Raw genomic sequence first — 19,238 nt, 5'->3', positions numbered from 1 at the left:
TCGTCTGTCCACCACAAACTCAGGTGAGAGGTCTGACACACTGTCCAGCCAGGTGTTGGATGAAAGCACAAAGCTGGACGTGTTTCCTATAAGTGGATAGAAAGTAAGCCAGAAAAATTTGTATGCAATATTACATTTTCATTTATAATATTATTAATTATATTTTATAGGAAAAAAAACAAGTTGGACTAACATGTTAACAACTATACTCCAATGTAAGTATGAAAATGGAATGAACATTTTTGCATTTTCTTTTTAAATTTGCCTACAACATAGGAATTTGTTAATCAAATTACGATTTTGGTTTGAAAATGATTCATTATGTAACCTTTATAGAATGTAGGCACAGCATTGTATAAAGAAAGCTATAAACGCTGAAATTCAAAACACTATAACTATATTTTTCTTTTGAAATAAAATGTAAACTATAAGGTAATGCATCACAACTACGAAGAGGATAACGAATACATTGGAATTTAAAATGTTTTGAAGGGCAACCATGCTGATTTTAAGAATTGTGAATTCAGATGGCATTTAATTAAAAAGTTTAGTTTGAATGTCCCAAAAGTCTCGTTGACGCAGAGAAAATGCCGAGTCGGAGAGATTAAGTTGTAATTAAACAAAGGGAGAAAAAATGAAACATGCTGCTGCATGAATGTATGACAAATCAACTACTGACCGAGGAAACGACTCGAGTCACGCTGTCACAACATGAACTGTCGCTTCCGTCAATCACACTTTCACTTTTTCTTCTTTTTGTTATTACTTTTATGAAAAACAAAACAGCGCGAGGCAACAACTGTCGCATCCGCGTGGACTCCACATCCAAAATAATTCTCATCCGCCTCACCTTTCGAGTTTAACCTGCTCGCGCTGTACAGAAGACCGGATCCCGTGTTTGACCGTCCACACTGACTCGTTCAGTCCGCACTTAAGTCTCCGTTTTGACGCTTTTCTTTCACTTATGAAGCCGCTCCGGTTTAAAGGTGGGGTGTGAGAAGAAGGGCGAGACGCGCGACACTGCGATGAGGGAGGCATGAATGGACCCTGTGACGTCACACGCGTACACCCACCCCTCGCGTGGCTTCAGGCCCGAGCTGATGTTGGATGCAGTAATGAGCATATAGTGCCCCGAATTCTGAAAGGATGGACAAAGAGTTTTCATAGAGATCAAAAATAATCAAAACTTTTTTTGTTACTAGAAAAAATCCCTGAGAATTAAAACTGGGAAAAAAAAGCCTTTGCTCATAGGAAATAGTTCCATTTTAACAACACACACCACCAACATTTTAACTTTACTGACATTGTTTCCTGTACTTTTTTGCATAAATAGATAGAAGCGAAACTATCTCACCTGTTTTGTATCTGCAATTTCTGTGAATCATTTCAACCTTAAAGATGTTATTTGCTGTTACTTAAATCCATGGTTCTCAAACTGTGGTACGTGCACCACCAGTGGTACGTGACCTTCCTCTGGTGGTACTTGGAGGAAAAGCATAAATACTAGAAAGCCGTGTCCCCACTATACAGTTTGTTTGTGTTTCCATTACTACTGTATATAGTACACTCGTGGGCGGGGGTCATCATCACCCCCGCCATCACTGCATGTCTGCATGAAACAGCTGTGACTTTGTTTTACACGCGACACACAAACTGTGTGACTGTAAATGACTAGTGACTTGTAAAGCAGTAATTTTCGATGTACTGAATCGTTCATTAAAAAGATTAGTTCCGTACTTCCTGTGTAACCGGAGCACAGACTCCGTCTGACACAGTCACTGAGCTGAAATACAGAGGCAGGGGTTGTGATGCGGCTCGCCGGCTTTCAGCAGTGCTGTCGCTACATACACCAGACTCCTCTGTTAAATGATGAGATTTTAGACATTTCCCTGGTAATTGTTGGAGATTAACTCACGTTTTTAGGATTATTAAGTCTTTTTAACTCATCTACAGTTCAGTATTGTTTGCATTGACTTTTGTGTCGGACGTCGCACTCCTGCCTCTTCCTGTGACGGCACTCTGACCAATCAATGGCTGGCTGTCTGACAACGCCACACAGTTCAGCTCATTTGGAACCTTGCCATGTCCTGTACAATGATAATTTTAACTCATTATCATACCGAAGGATGTTTGGTCTACAACAGGTACATAAAATACCACACTCGTCCAGACACAGTAAAGCCTAAAAAGCAGAGTAAATAGTAAAATGTGTTATCTTATACTATTGTCAGACCTGTTGTAAATGGCTGCAGGCTGAATTGAGTGGTCTACAGTCCTCACCTTCAAACAGAAAATACAGCTGACCTCTGGGTTTGGCTTGTCCAAGCCTGGAGCCTCCTTTGACTGGAGCCTAATCAAATGTGTTGTTTTATTATTGCATATTAGAGGAAGTGAAATGTAAATGTGCAACTAATCTGACATAAATGTACAGTATATTAAGAACCAAAAACTTTGGTGTTGGCTGCTCCTCTCTCCATTTACTTTGCACACAGCTCTTTCCCGGTGCTGCAAGACTGACTCAAAACTTCCTATGCTGCAAATAAACCTAAAACAAAAATGTAAATAGTCTAAAAGAGAACAGGTAGACAATACAAAAATGTGTGTCAATGTTGGCTGAGAGTTGTAGAAATGGAGAAATAACCTTGGGTCATTTGTTGTGTTTGAAACGAGTGTCTGTCCATGTTCTTCATCATATGAGAGCAAAAGAGGTGACTCCAAAAGGTCATTATTTTATTAACCTGAGGCTGAAATTCAGCTCTCGTGTCTGCCCTGCAGCTTTAAAGATCAGAAGCAGTAAAATCTGTTACTGGAAGACTGGAGTCATAATGTTTTGCCATTGTAACTGGCAGGTAATTACTTACTGCCTAATGACGAGTTAGATAATTGTCTAAGTGTTTTGTCTTTGTTCTCTGTTGTTTTCATCTTGTATTGTGCAACGCAATGAACAAGTCAAATTATGTTTAGTCCATGAAGCAACGTGAACTGAGGTCATTGAAAATACAGCAAGCACATTTTCTCTGCAAGTATAATTTTCCAAAAATAACTACGGCAAGAAAAGAAGTAATGTAGAAAATGCTTTTCTGTCAGATATTTTTGGAATAGCATGCATTGTGTGTGTGTGTGTTCATGAATCATAGATATGACACACTGACATTCAAAGAATGTGTTTGCTGTCCCATATATTCTATGTGGAAAGTGCATGCTGCTCTCATTTCCTATAGGATTTATGTGAGTTTGTCTTTGTCTCTTTCATTTATAAACAAGAATCCAACCTGTCTCCCTGTCCCCTGACTTTCAGTGTCTCCATTCCCTCAATTCAATACAAATATAGTGTCAATACAAGTGAATTTTCTTGTCAGGGTTGTGTCATGCTTTTGTTGTTAAAATCAATGGTTGTTATCCATGTTGCAGAAAATCACCCTGCAATATCTGCTCATCTTTGTAAAGAAATCCATAATGCATTCATATATTGTTCTAATTCCAATTTTTCACATTTCCTAAATTAGATCATGAAGTATGCTGAAAGCCCCGAAACGATACAACAACACTTAAACTTGAGTGCTTTTATTGAGTCCCATTAAAAACCCGTTAAATGTGGCATATTGCCACGATGCCATCACTTCTTCCTGTGTCATCCTGTCTCAGCGGTCTCTCTTTTTGCTCCTCAAATGATTTTACATGACTTCAGTGATGTATTTTTTGGCACCGTCACTGTTGCACACACATACGCAGTGCAGGGTTACAGTCTTATTTTTAGTTTTGTCTGTCCTTCACTCTTTCTCTCTGTTGCTTGACGTTGTCTTCTGTCGTTCTGTTTGTTGTTGTTGTCCTGTTGCTCCACGTTTGCTTCAAAGCTTGTTTTTCTTTGTTCTCTGCCTTTATTAACACCAACACACCTACTTTTCCTTGCCTCCTTTTATTCCCTGTCATTATCTGGAGATTTTACCCTTCTTTCCCATTTGTTTTTTATTTTCTGTCCTCTCTCCTGCTTTGCACTCTTTCTCTCTTTTCTTATGATTTAGTTTCCTTCTCAACTGCATCTTCTCATTCTTTCTTTTCCCCATTTCTGTTTATTTTATTTTCCTCTTTTCCTTTCCTTTCATAGTTGAGCAGTTCCAGGCAGCAAGTGTTTCAAGGGGCAGTTGTTTCCATAATTTCCCTCCATTGATATAAATACATATTACAGAACTATTACAACACATTAGATCCACTTAGCTGCATTTTGGACCTGTAATCATATGTCTCCCAGGAAATAATTAAAACTGATTCAAATAGTTTATCCATTTCAATATCCAAAAACTAAAATACCTGCCAAGATTTCAGGTTCTTACTGGCGTCAATCTTGATTTATTGCATGATTACGACTTTAAGGATGGATATTTTAAGTGGTGACATCTATTTTCTTTATTTAGAAGCAATTATGTTATTGATTGGAGCTTAATCTCCAAATCATTTGGTGGTAAACAGCCTTTGTTGAGGGTCTGGCATCAGTCAGAGTGCTGACAAGTGCAGCATGTATTGTTCATCTCAATCCCCCCTCACTCGTTCGCTCTCTCTTATATCTCTCAATTCAATTACTCAATACTTAATTGGCATTAAAGTTTCAAAATAGACAGAAAATAATGATACAGCACTTTGTGTTTGTGTACGTGTGTTGTATGGGTATCTTTGTGTGTATGTGTGTGCGTGCGTGCTCCTGTTTGCTAATGGATCTTGTCTGAATCATTAATGAGCTCATTGATTTGATGAATATCTGATCCCCCTCCTAAAGCTGGTCACTCAGCTTCAGGCTGGAGGACAAAACATGATCAGATTAAATGTTAATGATCACATGCTGCGAACTACAAAGAAAAAAATTGAATTGAATTTAAATTTAACATTAAACATTACATTTATGATGAATAGCTGTGGATTATTTACAATATCAATCTATATGTGGATATACTGTATGTTGAAGTTAAACTCCAAAGCCATTGGGGGTTGGGCATTGACTGTAAAACTAATTATGACAATTTACTGTATACATTTACAATAAATCCTAGATTGCGGTCTCAACGCAGGAACAAAACCGAACATGAATTGCAGTCGTTGATATGTTGTGTGTGGAGTTTATCTTAACTTTACCTTTACCTTTGCCTCCACCTATTGGTTGTTTTGTGTAAGTACAAACACGTACTTCTTTTTAAACCCATGTGTACAGTGAAAGGCATGTTCCTCCTGATTAACATGTTTAAATGGGATATTTCACATGCTCATCCCTCAGCTAATGATATCAAATCCTTATTTTAACTTAAACAAATGTATCTCATATGTTTAGATCAGCTTCCCCTGTGATGTTAAAAATAAAAAAACCATCAACTGAAAATATGATGTAAAACAAAATGACCTCAACTACGTCATTTACATAAATGTAATTTGAGCAAAAGACAATAACTGTGTGCACAGCTACATTCATGAACTTTATCACTGACCCTGGAGACCAGCAGTTTTTATTGTGGAGCCTATAGAGCACCTTCACATGACTTTACATTTAGTTTTTTAAGTTTTATTATCATGGGTACAAATAAAGTGACTTGACTTGACTTGCAATGTTTTTTTTTTTCTCCACTGCAGAGAAAGATCTGAGGGAAGGGTGGAGACTGAAACCTATCCTGCAGCCGTCTGGGGGCTGAAGTCAGGTGAATGACGTGGCCAGTCAAGAGTATTTCACTTTGGTTTAATATCGCTGTCTGGTTTGGATTGTAGTCTCATAAAATGAAATGGAGGTGAACTCGCATAAATCTGACTGTCAGCACTTTAAATTCAATGTTTCATTTTAAAAATGGCAGCAGCATAACAAATGTATTTCAGGTACCGCATTCTGGTGCCTCATTCCTTATGCTTTGGATCATTTTCCCTTTGAAAACTCTGCCTCACCTTTTGTTTCTCACTACTCATTGTACATTGTACAGCTTAAGTCTTTTAAATGTGTAGTCTGTCATTTTTTTCCCCTGGTTTTTATGTTGACCACATTCTTTTCATGTTGTTTTAGGTCCATCTGTGTCCACACTCTTCACATGTTCTGTATATGCCGAAGATATACGTACATTGCTGATAATGTAGATTAACTCATATCATCAGTACTTCCTGGACTAATTGTCCCTTTGATTTTGTCCCTCATGCCTAGATTTGAAGTCCATTTGTGCCACCTTTTCTTCTAGATGTTAATATACAGAATATCATACAAAAACGTACTGATTGGTTGAGCTTGACAAAACAAAACAAATTCAGGGGATTCTATTAAAATAAAATATGATATAATGTTTATATTGAAAAAAAAGCCTGCACTTTCAAACTCAGCTGAGTATGATGCAGTATGCAGTATCGGACAGCAGGTGGCGCATGGTGTTAAGGTTTGTAGAGTTCATACAGTTTGCATTTAAGAAAAGGCAAACTGTATGAAATATAATGAAGTTGAGGATTATTACACTATATGTAATAAAAGAAGTCAGGCTGGTGATTGAAGTGTTTTCATAAGAAAAAAATATATATATTTATTGCATTATATATAAATATATAATGTAATAAAAAACTTTTGAATAAAGTTCAAGTTGAATAAATAGAGTTTATTTTATGATAATAATTTTAAATTCATATTTGGATAATAAGAATTTATACAGTTTTTACGCTGTGTGTGTGTGTGTGTGTGTGTGTGTGTGTGTGTGTGTGTGTGTGTGTGTGTGTGTGTGTATAAAAACAAAGAAAAGTTGCACAATGTGTCTTTTTCACTGTTGTTAAACAGATAGAGTTACATCCGGATTAAAAATGCTCTATTTGTCTTTTCTTTAATTCGAGCCAGATGTTACCTCCAGCACTGTGCCTGCTGTCAATCAACACTTCTCTGACCAATCAGAGCCTAAACTCCTCCCTCCCTCCCTCCCTCCCTCCCTGGCTGCAGAGTAACAGAGACTCTGTGCACAGTTCAGCACTGAGTTCTCCTTCTTTCTGCTCCCCTCCCAGAGTCCAGCTGCACCTCTGTCCCTCTGCTCCCTCTCAGTGCAGAGCTGCTGAATCGACCCCAGCTCTACAATGGAGAGAGCGGAACTGTTGGCCGTGTGTCTGCTGTGCTGGAGCTGCAGTGTGTGTGTGGTTACAGCCATCCAGAGGGCTGACATGTTTCCTTATGGCACTATAAGTGGAGATTTAATACTGGCTGAGGGCGACGATGAAACCTCCAGAGTGCTGACCCTGCCCAAAGCCTTGTACTTCTACAACTCCCCCTTCACCCAGCTATATGTAAGTACAACTTCACTCATATGCATTTTTGTGCTTGTAATCTGGGATACTTTTCCTCTCACACAGAATTCTAAAATACTCTGGAAGTTTTCTAAAGTTAATATTTTGCAGGTGATATGTGCAGCTGTTGAAAAAGCTCCACAGCAGAGCAGCAGTGCCAAATATTTTATTATCATGTTCAACCTCAGCAGTGTCCAGAGGCCTCTGAGTTCATTATTATATAAGAATAAACTGTCAAATTAAGCAGAAGAGTAGGTCATATCTGTGTGTTTTTATTGTACATCATGTTATGGGATTAGTATTATGATCTACAGTATTTAAAATGTAGGTAGTGATTTAATATGCTAGCTGGATTGAATTACTTCACGTTACAACGTGTCATGTTTTCATAAATCAAGTGTTTTTATCTTAATGTGACTCTGGGTAATGAATGTTGTGAATGTAAAGCTGGACAAATGGTAACTGCACTCTATTTTACACACTTTTTTCTACCCCTTTGCTGTAAAATGTTAAATATCTGCAATCTCCAGTGGTTGTCAAGCTGCATTATGGAGTGCAATAAATCGAGATGGAACCCAGTAACAATTGTATGTGGTTTTGAATGTTTCTGAAGCATAATCAGAGACCTGGCTCTGGGGTTGTTACAAAGTGCCCCAGAGGTCCTTGAGGAAAATTCAGTGGTTTATGAGGGGAATGTAGGGATTCATTATGTGGTTCCTGGGGTCCATGACATAGTTCCAGCAGTTTATGAGGTCATCAGGAGGTTTCCAAATGGTTCATGATGATTTCCCAGGTAACTGGTATTTATGATGGGGTTTAGCGGATGCAGACATCCTCTGTGGTCTGCAGGAACTGTTCATATTTTAGGATGTGGGTGCCCTCAGAAGGGCTTATGATTAACTGGGAATTCTCTGTGTTTCTAGGTGGCCACCAATGGAATCATATCAGCCCAGGACCTGCCGATGGAAAAGCAATATGTGGACGATGGCTTCCCCACAGATTTCCCTGTGGTGGCTCCGTTCCTTGCTGACATTGACACCAGTGGTGGACAAGGACAAATTTACTACCGCGTTACAGAAACTCCCAGTGTGCTCAACAGAGTGGCCCAGGTCTGTCTATCCTCTGGAACAAGAGAAATCAGTTTCATGTGTATGGTTGTTAAATGGTTACAGATTTTTGTTGTTTTGACATAATGTGGAAAAGAGCCTAAAACTATATGTTGTGATGAAAACTTTTAGTCCACTAATTAACTGCAGATTTGGATTCTTCCTTTCATCAGTTCCTCATCCATTAGTTCAATCCATTGTACATTCCATGTTGCCATCTTTCTCGTCTCCTTCACTGCACCCGCCCATCATTCATTTATTCATCTGCTCATCCAGGAAGTGCACAGAGGATTCCCCGGTGCAAAATTCACACCCACACATGCTGTGGTGGCAACATGGGAGAACGTGGCGGCACATGAAGAGCAAAGTCGAACTGTTAGGCCGTCAAACAAGGTATGATGTAAAGACAAAGGTGGGAGCACAGTTTTATGTCTGTGTGTTTATAAATAAATGACTTACTATAATTATCATGATTATCACATTTAGATAATCCTCACTAATGTGTTGTTTCTTCTGAATCCCAAATTCCTGGAGGTTGTGCATCACTTTTAATCACCCTGGGGTGGGGGGGGTCTATTTGTAATCTGCCATCCCCTCCTAATCTGTCTCCTCACCTTTTGAAGGGGTCAGGGGGTCATCTCTAAAGGTCATCAAAGAGACCCCTCCCATCCAAACTCATTATCCCCTCCTGCAATTTACACACACACACACAGGTAGATGTAAACATGCCTTGACCACTCAAGTCAACACGCTCTGTTGGACATTATTACCCTCCCTGTTCGTCAGCCATTGAATATAGTGAATGGTTTACTTTTGAATTAGCTACAAATGTCCAGCAAACCAATGTCGTCTCAGTAATAAAGTATCTCCTAAGTCTCTGCTTTAAGTAGTAATAGCTAACCGGCATAAAAAACAACAAAAATCAAAGGCAAGTGACCCTCACAATATCAATATGAATTGTATTTATTATTATTAAGGTCCAGTTTTTAACTGCTTTATGGAGACAGCCTTTTAGTGTCGACATACAGCAGCATGAGCGGACAAATGCACCAAAGCATGTGTTTCAAAGCTGAAGCTTATGGCTCAAATGGAGAGGTACAACATCGTTTCTGGTATGCGAAGGCAATCATAATTCCCTGAGGGCTTGAGAAAGGGCGGGGTGAGCAAAAGAGCTCTCCACTTGTTACAATCTGCAGTCTCACCAGTAGATGTCACTATTTCTTTTACGCTGGAGTGGACATCGTGTGACACAATCGCACTTTTAGTTTTTGTAATTACAGCTCACATCATTTGCGGGAGTTTGGGAAAATAAATAGGAAGTGTAAAGCTGCTATGTTATCGGTCAGCAGGGGGCGACACCCTAAACCTTTTTATGTTTACTCAAATTAGCAATTATTACTTATCTATGTATAGATATCTACTGTATGATCTGGAATTGTCAAGTCTGTAGTGTTTTTGTTCCTGTGATTTTTTTAAGCAGTTCATTTTCTCAATGAGAAATAGTGTCATCTTTGGAAAGTGTGTCTAAAATGTGTGTTCAAACTCTGAGAGGAAGTGGAATATTTGACAAAAGAAACACAGAGTTGGGAAATCCTTCAGTGCGCAACACTTTTACAAGCCTGTAATTATCTAGGAATTTTCCTTGAAAGACGCGTATAATTTGGCTCTAATTGCAGGGAAAATAGGAAGAGTTTACACTAAAAACAGCGGCCATAGTTTACTCAGCAAAGTTTTTAATGTGGGCCGAGCTGGATCCGATATTTTCCACCATGATATATTATTGATATATTCTATTATTGGCTATTTTATCGTCAACGTAAAGAGATAACCCTGATGATATCACTATGACATTATCAGGGTTACTCTCAAATACTGAAAAGCTCCCTCAATAGTTTTTACAAGCTAAGTGATAACTCCTCGTAAAGTAAACTCAAATGGGGGATTCTCCTTGAGATTGGAGTTGTACCTCCTGTTAACCATGAGTCGTTGCTCTTGTTAGAGCTTTTCCTCGATGAACTCAGGAGAGAAATGACAGATGTGTAAAATAAAGGGTTAGCTTGAGGAGTGCTGCTGCCTTTGTTTTCGTTTCAACTATGCGACAGAGTCATATAAAAGGCAGACCTACTGAACTTATCGATCGAACAAACAGAGCTTTGTTGTTCTGCTTTGTGGCATGTGGGATGGAAGGATGAAGGGAGTGCTATATTTGAGGAGAACGCCAGGGGATCTCCCTCTGTCTTTGCCCCCATCTGTGTTTGTTCTTACTTATCGTTTTGTCTTTCTTCCTGGATTGAAATCTAAACATGCTTATCATCCAGTGCGATGTGCAGCATTTAGCCTCTTACAACATTACATTGATGCCAAATGGACAATTATTCCATGGCATATGTATATATGTTAAGGACTGTGCAAAAGTCCACCAGCTTTGTTGTCTTTTTTTCTGTCAAATTATGTGATCAACGGTATTTGGATTGGAATTATGTGACTGGAAGTTGGTCTTGTGTATAAATGAGCTGTCAACGAGTTTAACTCATACAACATTTGTATGTAATGCTCACAACAGATATTTTGTTGACAAACATAGGTTTGAGCAGTAACATCAATTAGGGTTAGGCTCTAGCCAGGTCATGCTATTCTATATGTTGTAAGGTTAGGTCACTAAGAATAATACTGTATGGTCAATATAGCACTGCTCAAACAACAAATCCAATGGTGGCCTGTATACAGTATGTGCTAGGAGAGGATTTGTTTAGAGTTGAGTTTGTCAGATTGGAGCAGTCTGGATCTCGGCTGGGATTTGCTTCAGTGGGTCCTTCTTTGGTCTGATAGCATCTTCCTTTGAAGTGATTAGCCAGAGGTGCTGGGTGGGGTGGTTTGGTGGGAGTCGAGTGGTATGTGTGTGTGAACTGATTAACCTGAGGTGTGTGTGTGTTTGTCAGGATGTGTATTAGGGGTGGCAGGGTGGGGGGAGGGCGACGACTGTGTAGTTTTTGGGGGTTGAATGTGGGGACGAGTAGAGAGAAGCAAGGGAAGAAATAATAGTAAATAATAAAGGAGTGCCACAGCTTAAAGGTTCACTTGCTAAAATGTGGGGTTGTGTTTTCTATGGAGTTATAATCCAAGATGCTATTAACTTAATTGGAAAGTAATTGCTTCACTTGAAACCTAAAACACACATTCTGTTGTGTCTGCCACCAGGTAGCTCAATTTGCTAATGACCAGAGTCATTTGCACAGAGAACATGACCTTCTGTATGTTGATGTTGCCAGTGTTGACCACACTTTACATCAACACAGCACTAAAATCCTGTCATGTCAATGTATACAGTTTAATACTGAGATTCTTGTTATTGTTATCCAAATTTGTTTTGTCCACACACTTGGAATTAGACACATAAGAACAAGCCTAAGACTTATTTGCAGAAGTTTTTGTCATATCGACTTTTTATCCACACAGAAAAGGCATAAAAAAAATCACAAAACACCACCATTGCATTTTTATATATGTGTAACTATTGCTCAGTCTTGGGAAAACATGTCTTAGCCCCATAGCAGATGTTGCTTGTGTATGGAGACATTTCTTGAAACAACGCTGTGTTCATGGAAAACTTTTTTAGGACCAAAAAGAAAAGTTAATCTAAAGCGAAAGATCTGTTTCTATGTGAGTAAGGCCTTAATCAAAACCAATGTGATAGGTTGACATTAGTTATGTTTTGTGAAGGTCAGCTCAGGCTAATGAATTAATACATTGACTACATTGTTTGAATAGAGACCCCTGCCTTTCATATCCTTCTCTTCCCCTTTTTCTTTGGTACAATAGGAACGTTTGTATTGGAATTATTTGTTGTTTCTGATGGGGCCCCCATGCAGTGAGACAGGGTGCATCTCTTGAACTATGCTCATCCTGGTTCAAAGCAGACCCTCACTGAACTTCAGCTTTCATAATGTTTTTCTGTCCTTAAGCCATGACACAGACTCTGGTTATGAGTAACTGTTGAGCTAATGTCTGCAGCAGAAACAAAGAGTTACTTTGCTTTGTTTTTGCAGCTCATCACACAAGCTGATTCAGTCTCAGAATTGAGACCTGGAATCTTGACTGCTTTACTAATTACTACCATAGTCATGGTGTCGTGATTCATCTGTGGGAGAGATGTTAATGTTCGCAAAGGTTTACAGGATCTAAGAAAAGCAGCGATGGTTTTACTCGCCATATGCACTTGAGCTGATCAAACAGATTTTGAGAAACCCCAAGATGTTGTACAATTTCCTCAAGCTTTAGATGAGCAGAGGATTCCAGAGGAAAATCGGGGAGGAGGGGTTTTCAAATGACAACAGTAAAGTACTGACTGGACTGTTCCTGGCTACAAGCCTGTGTGTGTGTGTGTATGAGCGTGCGTGTGTATATGTGTGTGCCAGTTCCCACGCTGTAGGCAGTTCCGTTTGTAGCACTCTGGTGAAGCTGGCAACTGGACTGCAGCTGTTCTCTGTCCCTCTTCTCCGCCTGTTTGCAGCTGTGCTGCGGCCAACGAGCTGAAAAACCAGAAACCAACAAACAAGTGTAGTACATTCATTTATCCCGACCTCCCTCTATCTTCTGTCTCTCTCTCCTCCTGGGAATGTCCTCTGCTAAACAGCTCTGGATAATTACAACATGCATCAGAGCATTAGTTAGTTAAGGATGTGTTCAGTCTTTTTATTGAAAAATCCAAACACAATGGAAAGTCAACTATGTTTGGCAAAGTAGACCAGACTACTTCAGGACAGAGTAAACCAGACCTTTTTATAAATAAGCAAATGTTACACAAGTTTTGTTCAAGACAAAACTGAATAAGACTTCACTTTGACACCTGATAACATGTTCACAACCTGTGTGTGGTATTCAGAGCTATATTTAAAAGTCTGTTCAACAAAAGTCACTGCACAGACTGAGAAACGTGTTCTTGAGCATGACAAGTTAAACCAAAAAGCTCATCCCTTTCATCATTGTAGCATGTAAGTTATTCAGATGAATCAGCAAACATGTGTGTTGCAGGCAGCATATTGAATGCATTTCACAGCTTATTACTTTTGTTTACAACATTTTGGGACTGTACTATAATGACTTCTTATTGTAATTAAGTCTGACGAAATGTGTAACCACATACAACAAATATCTGAGACTAAGAATGACAAAGATGTTGTGACTTACAAAGAATATGATGCCAGTTTTGTAGGTTACATTCCCATTTCTTTTAAAAAAAAGACAATAAAGCATGGCACAAACTATTGAGACTGACAGCTAGTATCATGTAAAAGGAGCGTGGTTGCAGGTTATGTCACGTAAAAAATTAAAGAGCACGCACAAGGGAAAGTGATAGTGCTCATAACTACCAAATGGCATCCAACAAGTGGCTAGTCGGTAGACAATAATATGGAGGATTATGCGATATTCAGTATTGGCATAGTCCGATACTGGTGGAAATCACTGGATCGGATATTGGCAAAAGAAAAATGTGAAATGCGGTATGATCCAAATACCCCAGCGTAAATGTATCATTAACAAAAAGTAAAGACAGACAAGACTGAGTCATTTTGTAAAAAGACTGTCGGACCAGTGTCAGATAGGTGGTATCAAACTATCCCTTGCAGATAACACAGCACATTTGTACCAGATCCTGTCTGTTTAATACATTTATGATGTGATCGTTTTATGGTATGATCTGATTTGACTGCACAAAAGTATTCACCGATTTTGGTCACATCCGACAGATTAGTTGATAACAGATAGCAAGCAGCAGGGGAGGTCATGCTGGATGAACAAGCTTAGACTTTTCACATATCTGAAAAATCAACAAAATGGAAAATAAAACCTTAAAAACACAGTTGAATAATAGCGTATAAGCTCGTTATTTCCAGCCAGTCTGTGCATGTGTCTAATCAGTGTGAGGACGCTATTTTAAAAAGGTGTGAAACAGTGCCTCGAGGGAGGTCATGGGTTTTGTGTGTGTGTGTGTTTGCACAGAGCACACACACATACACACAGCCACAGACATACTCGGCCACGCACTGTCTTAAAGTCTTTGATGTGTGTTGGCTGCAATTTGTTGTCTTCCAGCTGTGAGTCTTTAAAACACACCAGGACTACTTTACACACACACACACACACACACACACACTGACTCAAACCCACTCTACAGACACACAGCAAATGACCACACAGATAGTGGAGGGGGTGGAGTCGAGGACGCAAAATTAAAGGAATAGTGCAACATTTTGGCAGCACTGCTTTCATGCTTGGTTAGATGTGAAGATCAGTACCACTCTCTCTGCTGTACATTTATTATGAGGCTAAAGCCAGTAACCAAGTTGAATAATTTAAGGTCTATTTAAGGTAATGGATTAATTTATTTTGGTTGCATTTTAATAGCATCATCCCCTTACCTGTCTCTGCTATAACCTCTGGTGCAAACCCCCTATGAAATGTAGTCGCCAGTGTGTTGTCAGGTGAACCAAACAAGGCAAGAAGACAACATTTCCCATGATCCCACGCTGCTTTCTCAAATCTTATAACTCTGTGTTTTGACAAATTTCATACTGTTCTTTCGTAAATGTGTTTTGTAATCAGTTTAATCCCCATAACATTCTCATGGTAAACTTGTTTGTATCATGGACTTATGCTTTAGTTTTTTGGATAAAACAAATTACATGTTACATATAAATTGATGAGCTTTAGAGGCACTGATTGGCCAGATGTCTCCAGATTTAGTTCTTATAGCCGTTTTTGTTTAGTCTTTTTAGACTTTTCTCACTATCCCTGGCACCTGAGATAAGCTGAGGAAAAACATCCATAGAAAAACACAATTTAAAGAGGTAAAATGTGGCCTAAGATATAGTAAACATACCAGCTTACTTTTAAATAAACACACAAGTGTCTGTTTGAAATTCCATAGCAGTTAACCCAACAGTGGTGACAGATGCAGCCACTGTAAATACCGGGAAGAAGTAATGTTATCTGAGGACAGAGAAAAATAAACTCAGGAAAAGGAATTTAAATGCCATGATTGAGAATGGGGGAAATAAATGATTAAAATTCTGGTTTGAAAACGTGTCTCCTCATAGTTCTACTATCTGTAAACCAGCCGCTCTCTGCTCTCACCCTTCTATCTGTCGCTCCACCACTATCTCATCTACTCATTCTCCAACGGGGATAGAAGCAAAGGCAAATGCCAAATCCAGTGGGAATATTAGGCAACGAATAAGCAGATCCAACTTCTTCTCCTTCCTTTAAGACAGAAGGGAAAAAAAGAAGACATGCCCCTCTCACTAATTAGACAGAGCCTGAAGGCTACAAAGTCCTCTTGCCCACAAACAACAAGATTGTTTAAAGATGTTGATGTAAACAGTTCAGACAACACACACACACAGACACACAAGTACATCCACCATAAATGAATGTAGCTGGGGCATCTGTGTTTGTCTACGTGCTTGTGTGAGTGTGTATGCATATGTATCTCATAATGTAACAATGTTGTAACATCATTGTGAAAGACATGCAGACACACAGGAAGACAGCTGTTCAGATGAACATCTGGGCTGGGGGTTGAGAGACCGAGGTGTATGTAGGTCTTGGTTTGTGTGTGTCTGTGTGCGTTTAGATAATCGGATTCTGTCCCAAAGGAAAACAACATGGGATCACTCACAGTCTTCCTTCATTCACTAAATGTGTGTTTTTTCTGCTGTGGTTTTGCCAAGCGGCTGCGATACACACTCAAGTTACAGTCCAGTGTTTAGAAAAGAAGTTCCGGTTTGGATTTTTCCTTGATTCATGAGTATGTACTAATTCAGGTCATTTGATTCATTCTAATTTGTGTAAAATTGATGTTTGGAAACCAAGTTACTCAGGTCATTATGTCAATAAATGGTGGCAGTCGGAGGAAGGCGGGTGTGAAAGCCAGGAAAGCCAGTGATGAGAGGAAGGGAAGGAGACACAGGGAGGGGGAGAGGGAGGGTGTTAGGAGAGGTGTGAAGTTTAAATATGAGGAGTGAGTGCTAGAATAATTTGAGGCTGCTTGAGCTGAGCTGCATGTGGGAAGTGACTTCATCCTTCTAACTCAAGCGAGAAAAAGTGATACTCGCTGAACTCAAGCCATTTTACATGAGAATAAAACAGTATTCGTGGATCGCTCCTCAAGGACGTAATTGAAAACCTCAAATACTCAACTTTCTTGGAAGAAATTCAAGAATTTAAAGGTTCAGAGTATTGTAAAAAAAAAAAAGCATGTCAGAGAACTATGGTGGCCTCGGCATACCAAAAAGGATGAACAGTCTTTCTGTTTTTGTTTGTGTAGTAAGCTTTCACTACATGTGTGGTGGCACGAGATATAAAGCAAGGTTCTTTTTTATTTCAATGTAATAAGAGTAATCACAGAGGTTAGTGGTTTATTGAATGTTCCTACATTTCTCTTGATTTTAATCATTAGAAACTCTGTGCTTCCATTTCTTTCTCACCTCTTTGTGTGGACAGATGTCACAGTTTATCAGCAAAATGACAGTTTGTGCTTTGGAAACAGCGTATGTTGATTTTTAAAATGTTGTCCCTGTTTTTGTTCATCTTCTTTATCTTTAGATCAACACTTTCCAGGCAGTTATCGGTTATGATGAGATCGACTCATACGTCATCTTTCTCTACCCTGAAGGTGGTTTGAACTTCTTTGGAACACGACCCAAGGTAAAAAAAAAGTTCAACACAAGACCTGCATTTATGTTGTTTCAATCGTATCTAATTATTTAAGAAACAAATTACATGTTGTACATGTTCTTGTATTTGTGTATTTTTCTGCGCTTAGGAGTCATATAATGTTGAGATAGAGTTTCCTGCAAGAGTTGGCTTCAGCAGAGGTGAAATTCCATACCTAATCTTTTCTCGAACTGAGGGACCTTACTACAGTGTTATTGGTGAAGATCAGAGTATTCAAAACCTTTACCAGTAAGTATAAAACTTTCCTCATAAACATATCTGGGAACATTGCAATTATACTGAGATTTACCTCTTTGCAAACAACAGAACAGAAAAAAATAGTAGAGTTTTCTGAAAAAACACCGCGCTAATACTGGTTTCTCTCTTCAGGGTTGGTAATACAGGAATACCAGGTATCTGGCTTTTCCATACTGGGAACCATTATTCTTTCGACAACATTGTCCCTGCATCCATCAGTGGCCTCCTTGCTACTTCTCCAACTGGAGGCCTCCCATTGGTAATTCAGCTTTTCTTATTTATTTATTCAATTCTCATTCTACACCTGGTCTTGTCTTGCAATGTGCAGGAAGGTCCTGATTTTAAGTTTGTAAGGTTTGTGCTTTTAGGACACAACCACACCTGAATACGCTGAGTTTGAGGAATACCCATACAATACCTTTGAACCTGATAACCAAGAGGAAGAGGAAGAGGAGGAGGAAGAGGAGGATGATTACCCTTTGACAGGTGGGGACCCTGAATTCCAGACAGCACCTGATGGTGGTGACCAATCAGAGTCTCTTCAACCATCAAGCCCTGGTGCTCCTTCAGAGGACCCTGGACATCACGTGCCACATGGCAGTGAAGACGTACCATTGACTTCAGAACCCAGGTACGGTTCAGAACCAGCAGAGCGGCAGTATGTTCCCCCAAATCCCCCAGAGGCACCAGCAGAGGGAGGTTATCGGCATCATCAGGAGCAGCAGCCACAGGTGAAATGTTTTTCCATGAATATTAAAATCTTTGTTTTGCGGCGTCCTTCATCTGAATTAAGCAAAACCTTCACACCTTACTGAGGGGACGTTTGTGTGTTTACGTTTTACGTTTGCAGCAGCAGCAGCAGCACAGGGGCGGGTGGGGACGATTCACCTCATGGATGCTTCTTTGTGTTTTCATTCACGCTGCTGTTCTGTTGCCTCCATCTGTCTTCATACAAAGCAAAACACTTCCTGTGTGCAGTGCAGAAATGATGCTGGCAACACAAGATCTAAAAGCCACTTAATTGGTTTAATCATGGCTGTGTGAACTCATTTGGCAGGAGTTGTAATAGGAACCTAACAGACATTTGTTAATATTTAAAAGTTACACACCACTTTTTAAATGTTTAATTTTTATGCTTTTTATGTGCCTTTTTATGTATTTTTTAAATTGAAAATAGCTAAAATATGAGATAATGTTTTTATGTTTATGAGAGTGTTGTTACAGACAGTGTGTTCAAATTCTGTGGAAACATAACTCTTTGCAGTGGTTACAGAGAGGAGGAAAATTACACTGGCAGCGCTGTCAGGGGGTTTTCTAATACCAAATTGAAATTGCAGTCACTTTTTGTAAAAAAAATGTGGTTTCAATGGAACGCTGTTTTGGAGACAGTATTGTAGTTTAAACAAAATACTGGCAATCGTGATTCTCACATACTGTATACAATTTATAAAATATGTGCAGATCGTAGCCCTGTGTTTTTGAGCATCTGGGGAGAGTTAAAAGGTTCTAGCTCTCAGTGACAACACATTTCAAGCTACCCAACATGTTCCCCCTATATCTCCATCTGTAGGATCCTCTGGAGGTGGTGGATGTGTACCCACCTCAAAGAAATGAACCACGTCTTTCCCCCGGAGGTCATGTGGTCAGCGTGGATGAGGAGGATGTTGATTTTGACACAGGAGGTAAAGGACAAACCACATACACATCCACAAAAACAAAGCATGTGCATTATGTCCTTTTTATACCACATGTGTCTTCTAAACGTATGAAAGGAGGGAGAAACGGGAGGGTAACACTACCTCACCCTCTGCTATGGAGCCGCTCAGCAGCTGGCTGGACAATACTGCCGTTGTGCTGGGCAGCTCCCAGGTGTGTGTGTGTGTG

The 19,238-nt window shown here is 39.4% G+C and overlaps 1 protein-coding gene across 9 annotated transcripts in view; it reads left to right on the top strand.

Moving 5' to 3' along the window:
* Window positions 1-40: 40 nt before the first annotated feature.
* The window catches only part of nid2a (nidogen 2a (osteonidogen)), a 44,782-nt gene continuing 25,584 nt past the window's right edge, over window positions 41-19,238 (top strand). For 2 of the 9 annotated variants that reach the window (XM_044049459.1, XM_044049450.1), the window contains exons 1-9: window positions 1,913-5,678; window positions 7,000-7,275; window positions 8,199-8,384; window positions 8,658-8,774; window positions 16,986-17,087; window positions 17,206-17,345; window positions 17,487-17,613; window positions 17,723-18,085; window positions 18,925-19,036. In XM_044049459.1, the coding sequence (XP_043905394.1) occupies window positions 7,069-7,275; window positions 8,199-8,384; window positions 8,658-8,774; window positions 16,986-17,087; window positions 17,206-17,345; window positions 17,487-17,613; window positions 17,723-18,085; window positions 18,925-19,036 (1,354 nt within the window). In that variant the 5' untranslated portion in view covers window positions 1,913-5,678; window positions 7,000-7,068. Of the gene's footprint in view, window positions 104-198; window positions 216-1,912; window positions 5,679-6,999; window positions 7,276-8,198; window positions 8,385-8,657; window positions 8,775-16,985; window positions 17,088-17,205; window positions 17,346-17,486; window positions 17,614-17,722; window positions 18,086-18,924; window positions 19,037-19,238 lie in introns of those variants that run through there. The other 7 variants (XM_044049434.1, XM_044049442.1, XM_044049423.1 and 4 more) reach the window with 5 other exon arrangements.

Source organism: Solea senegalensis, linkage group LG2 (genome assembly GCF_019176455.1).
Source record: "Solea senegalensis isolate Sse05_10M linkage group LG2, IFAPA_SoseM_1, whole genome shotgun sequence".
NCBI lineage: Eukaryota > Metazoa > Chordata > Actinopteri > Pleuronectiformes > Soleidae > Solea > Solea senegalensis.
The sequence above is the reverse complement of the archived record's forward strand: the minus strand, read 5'-3'. Positions and strand labels throughout refer to the sequence as shown.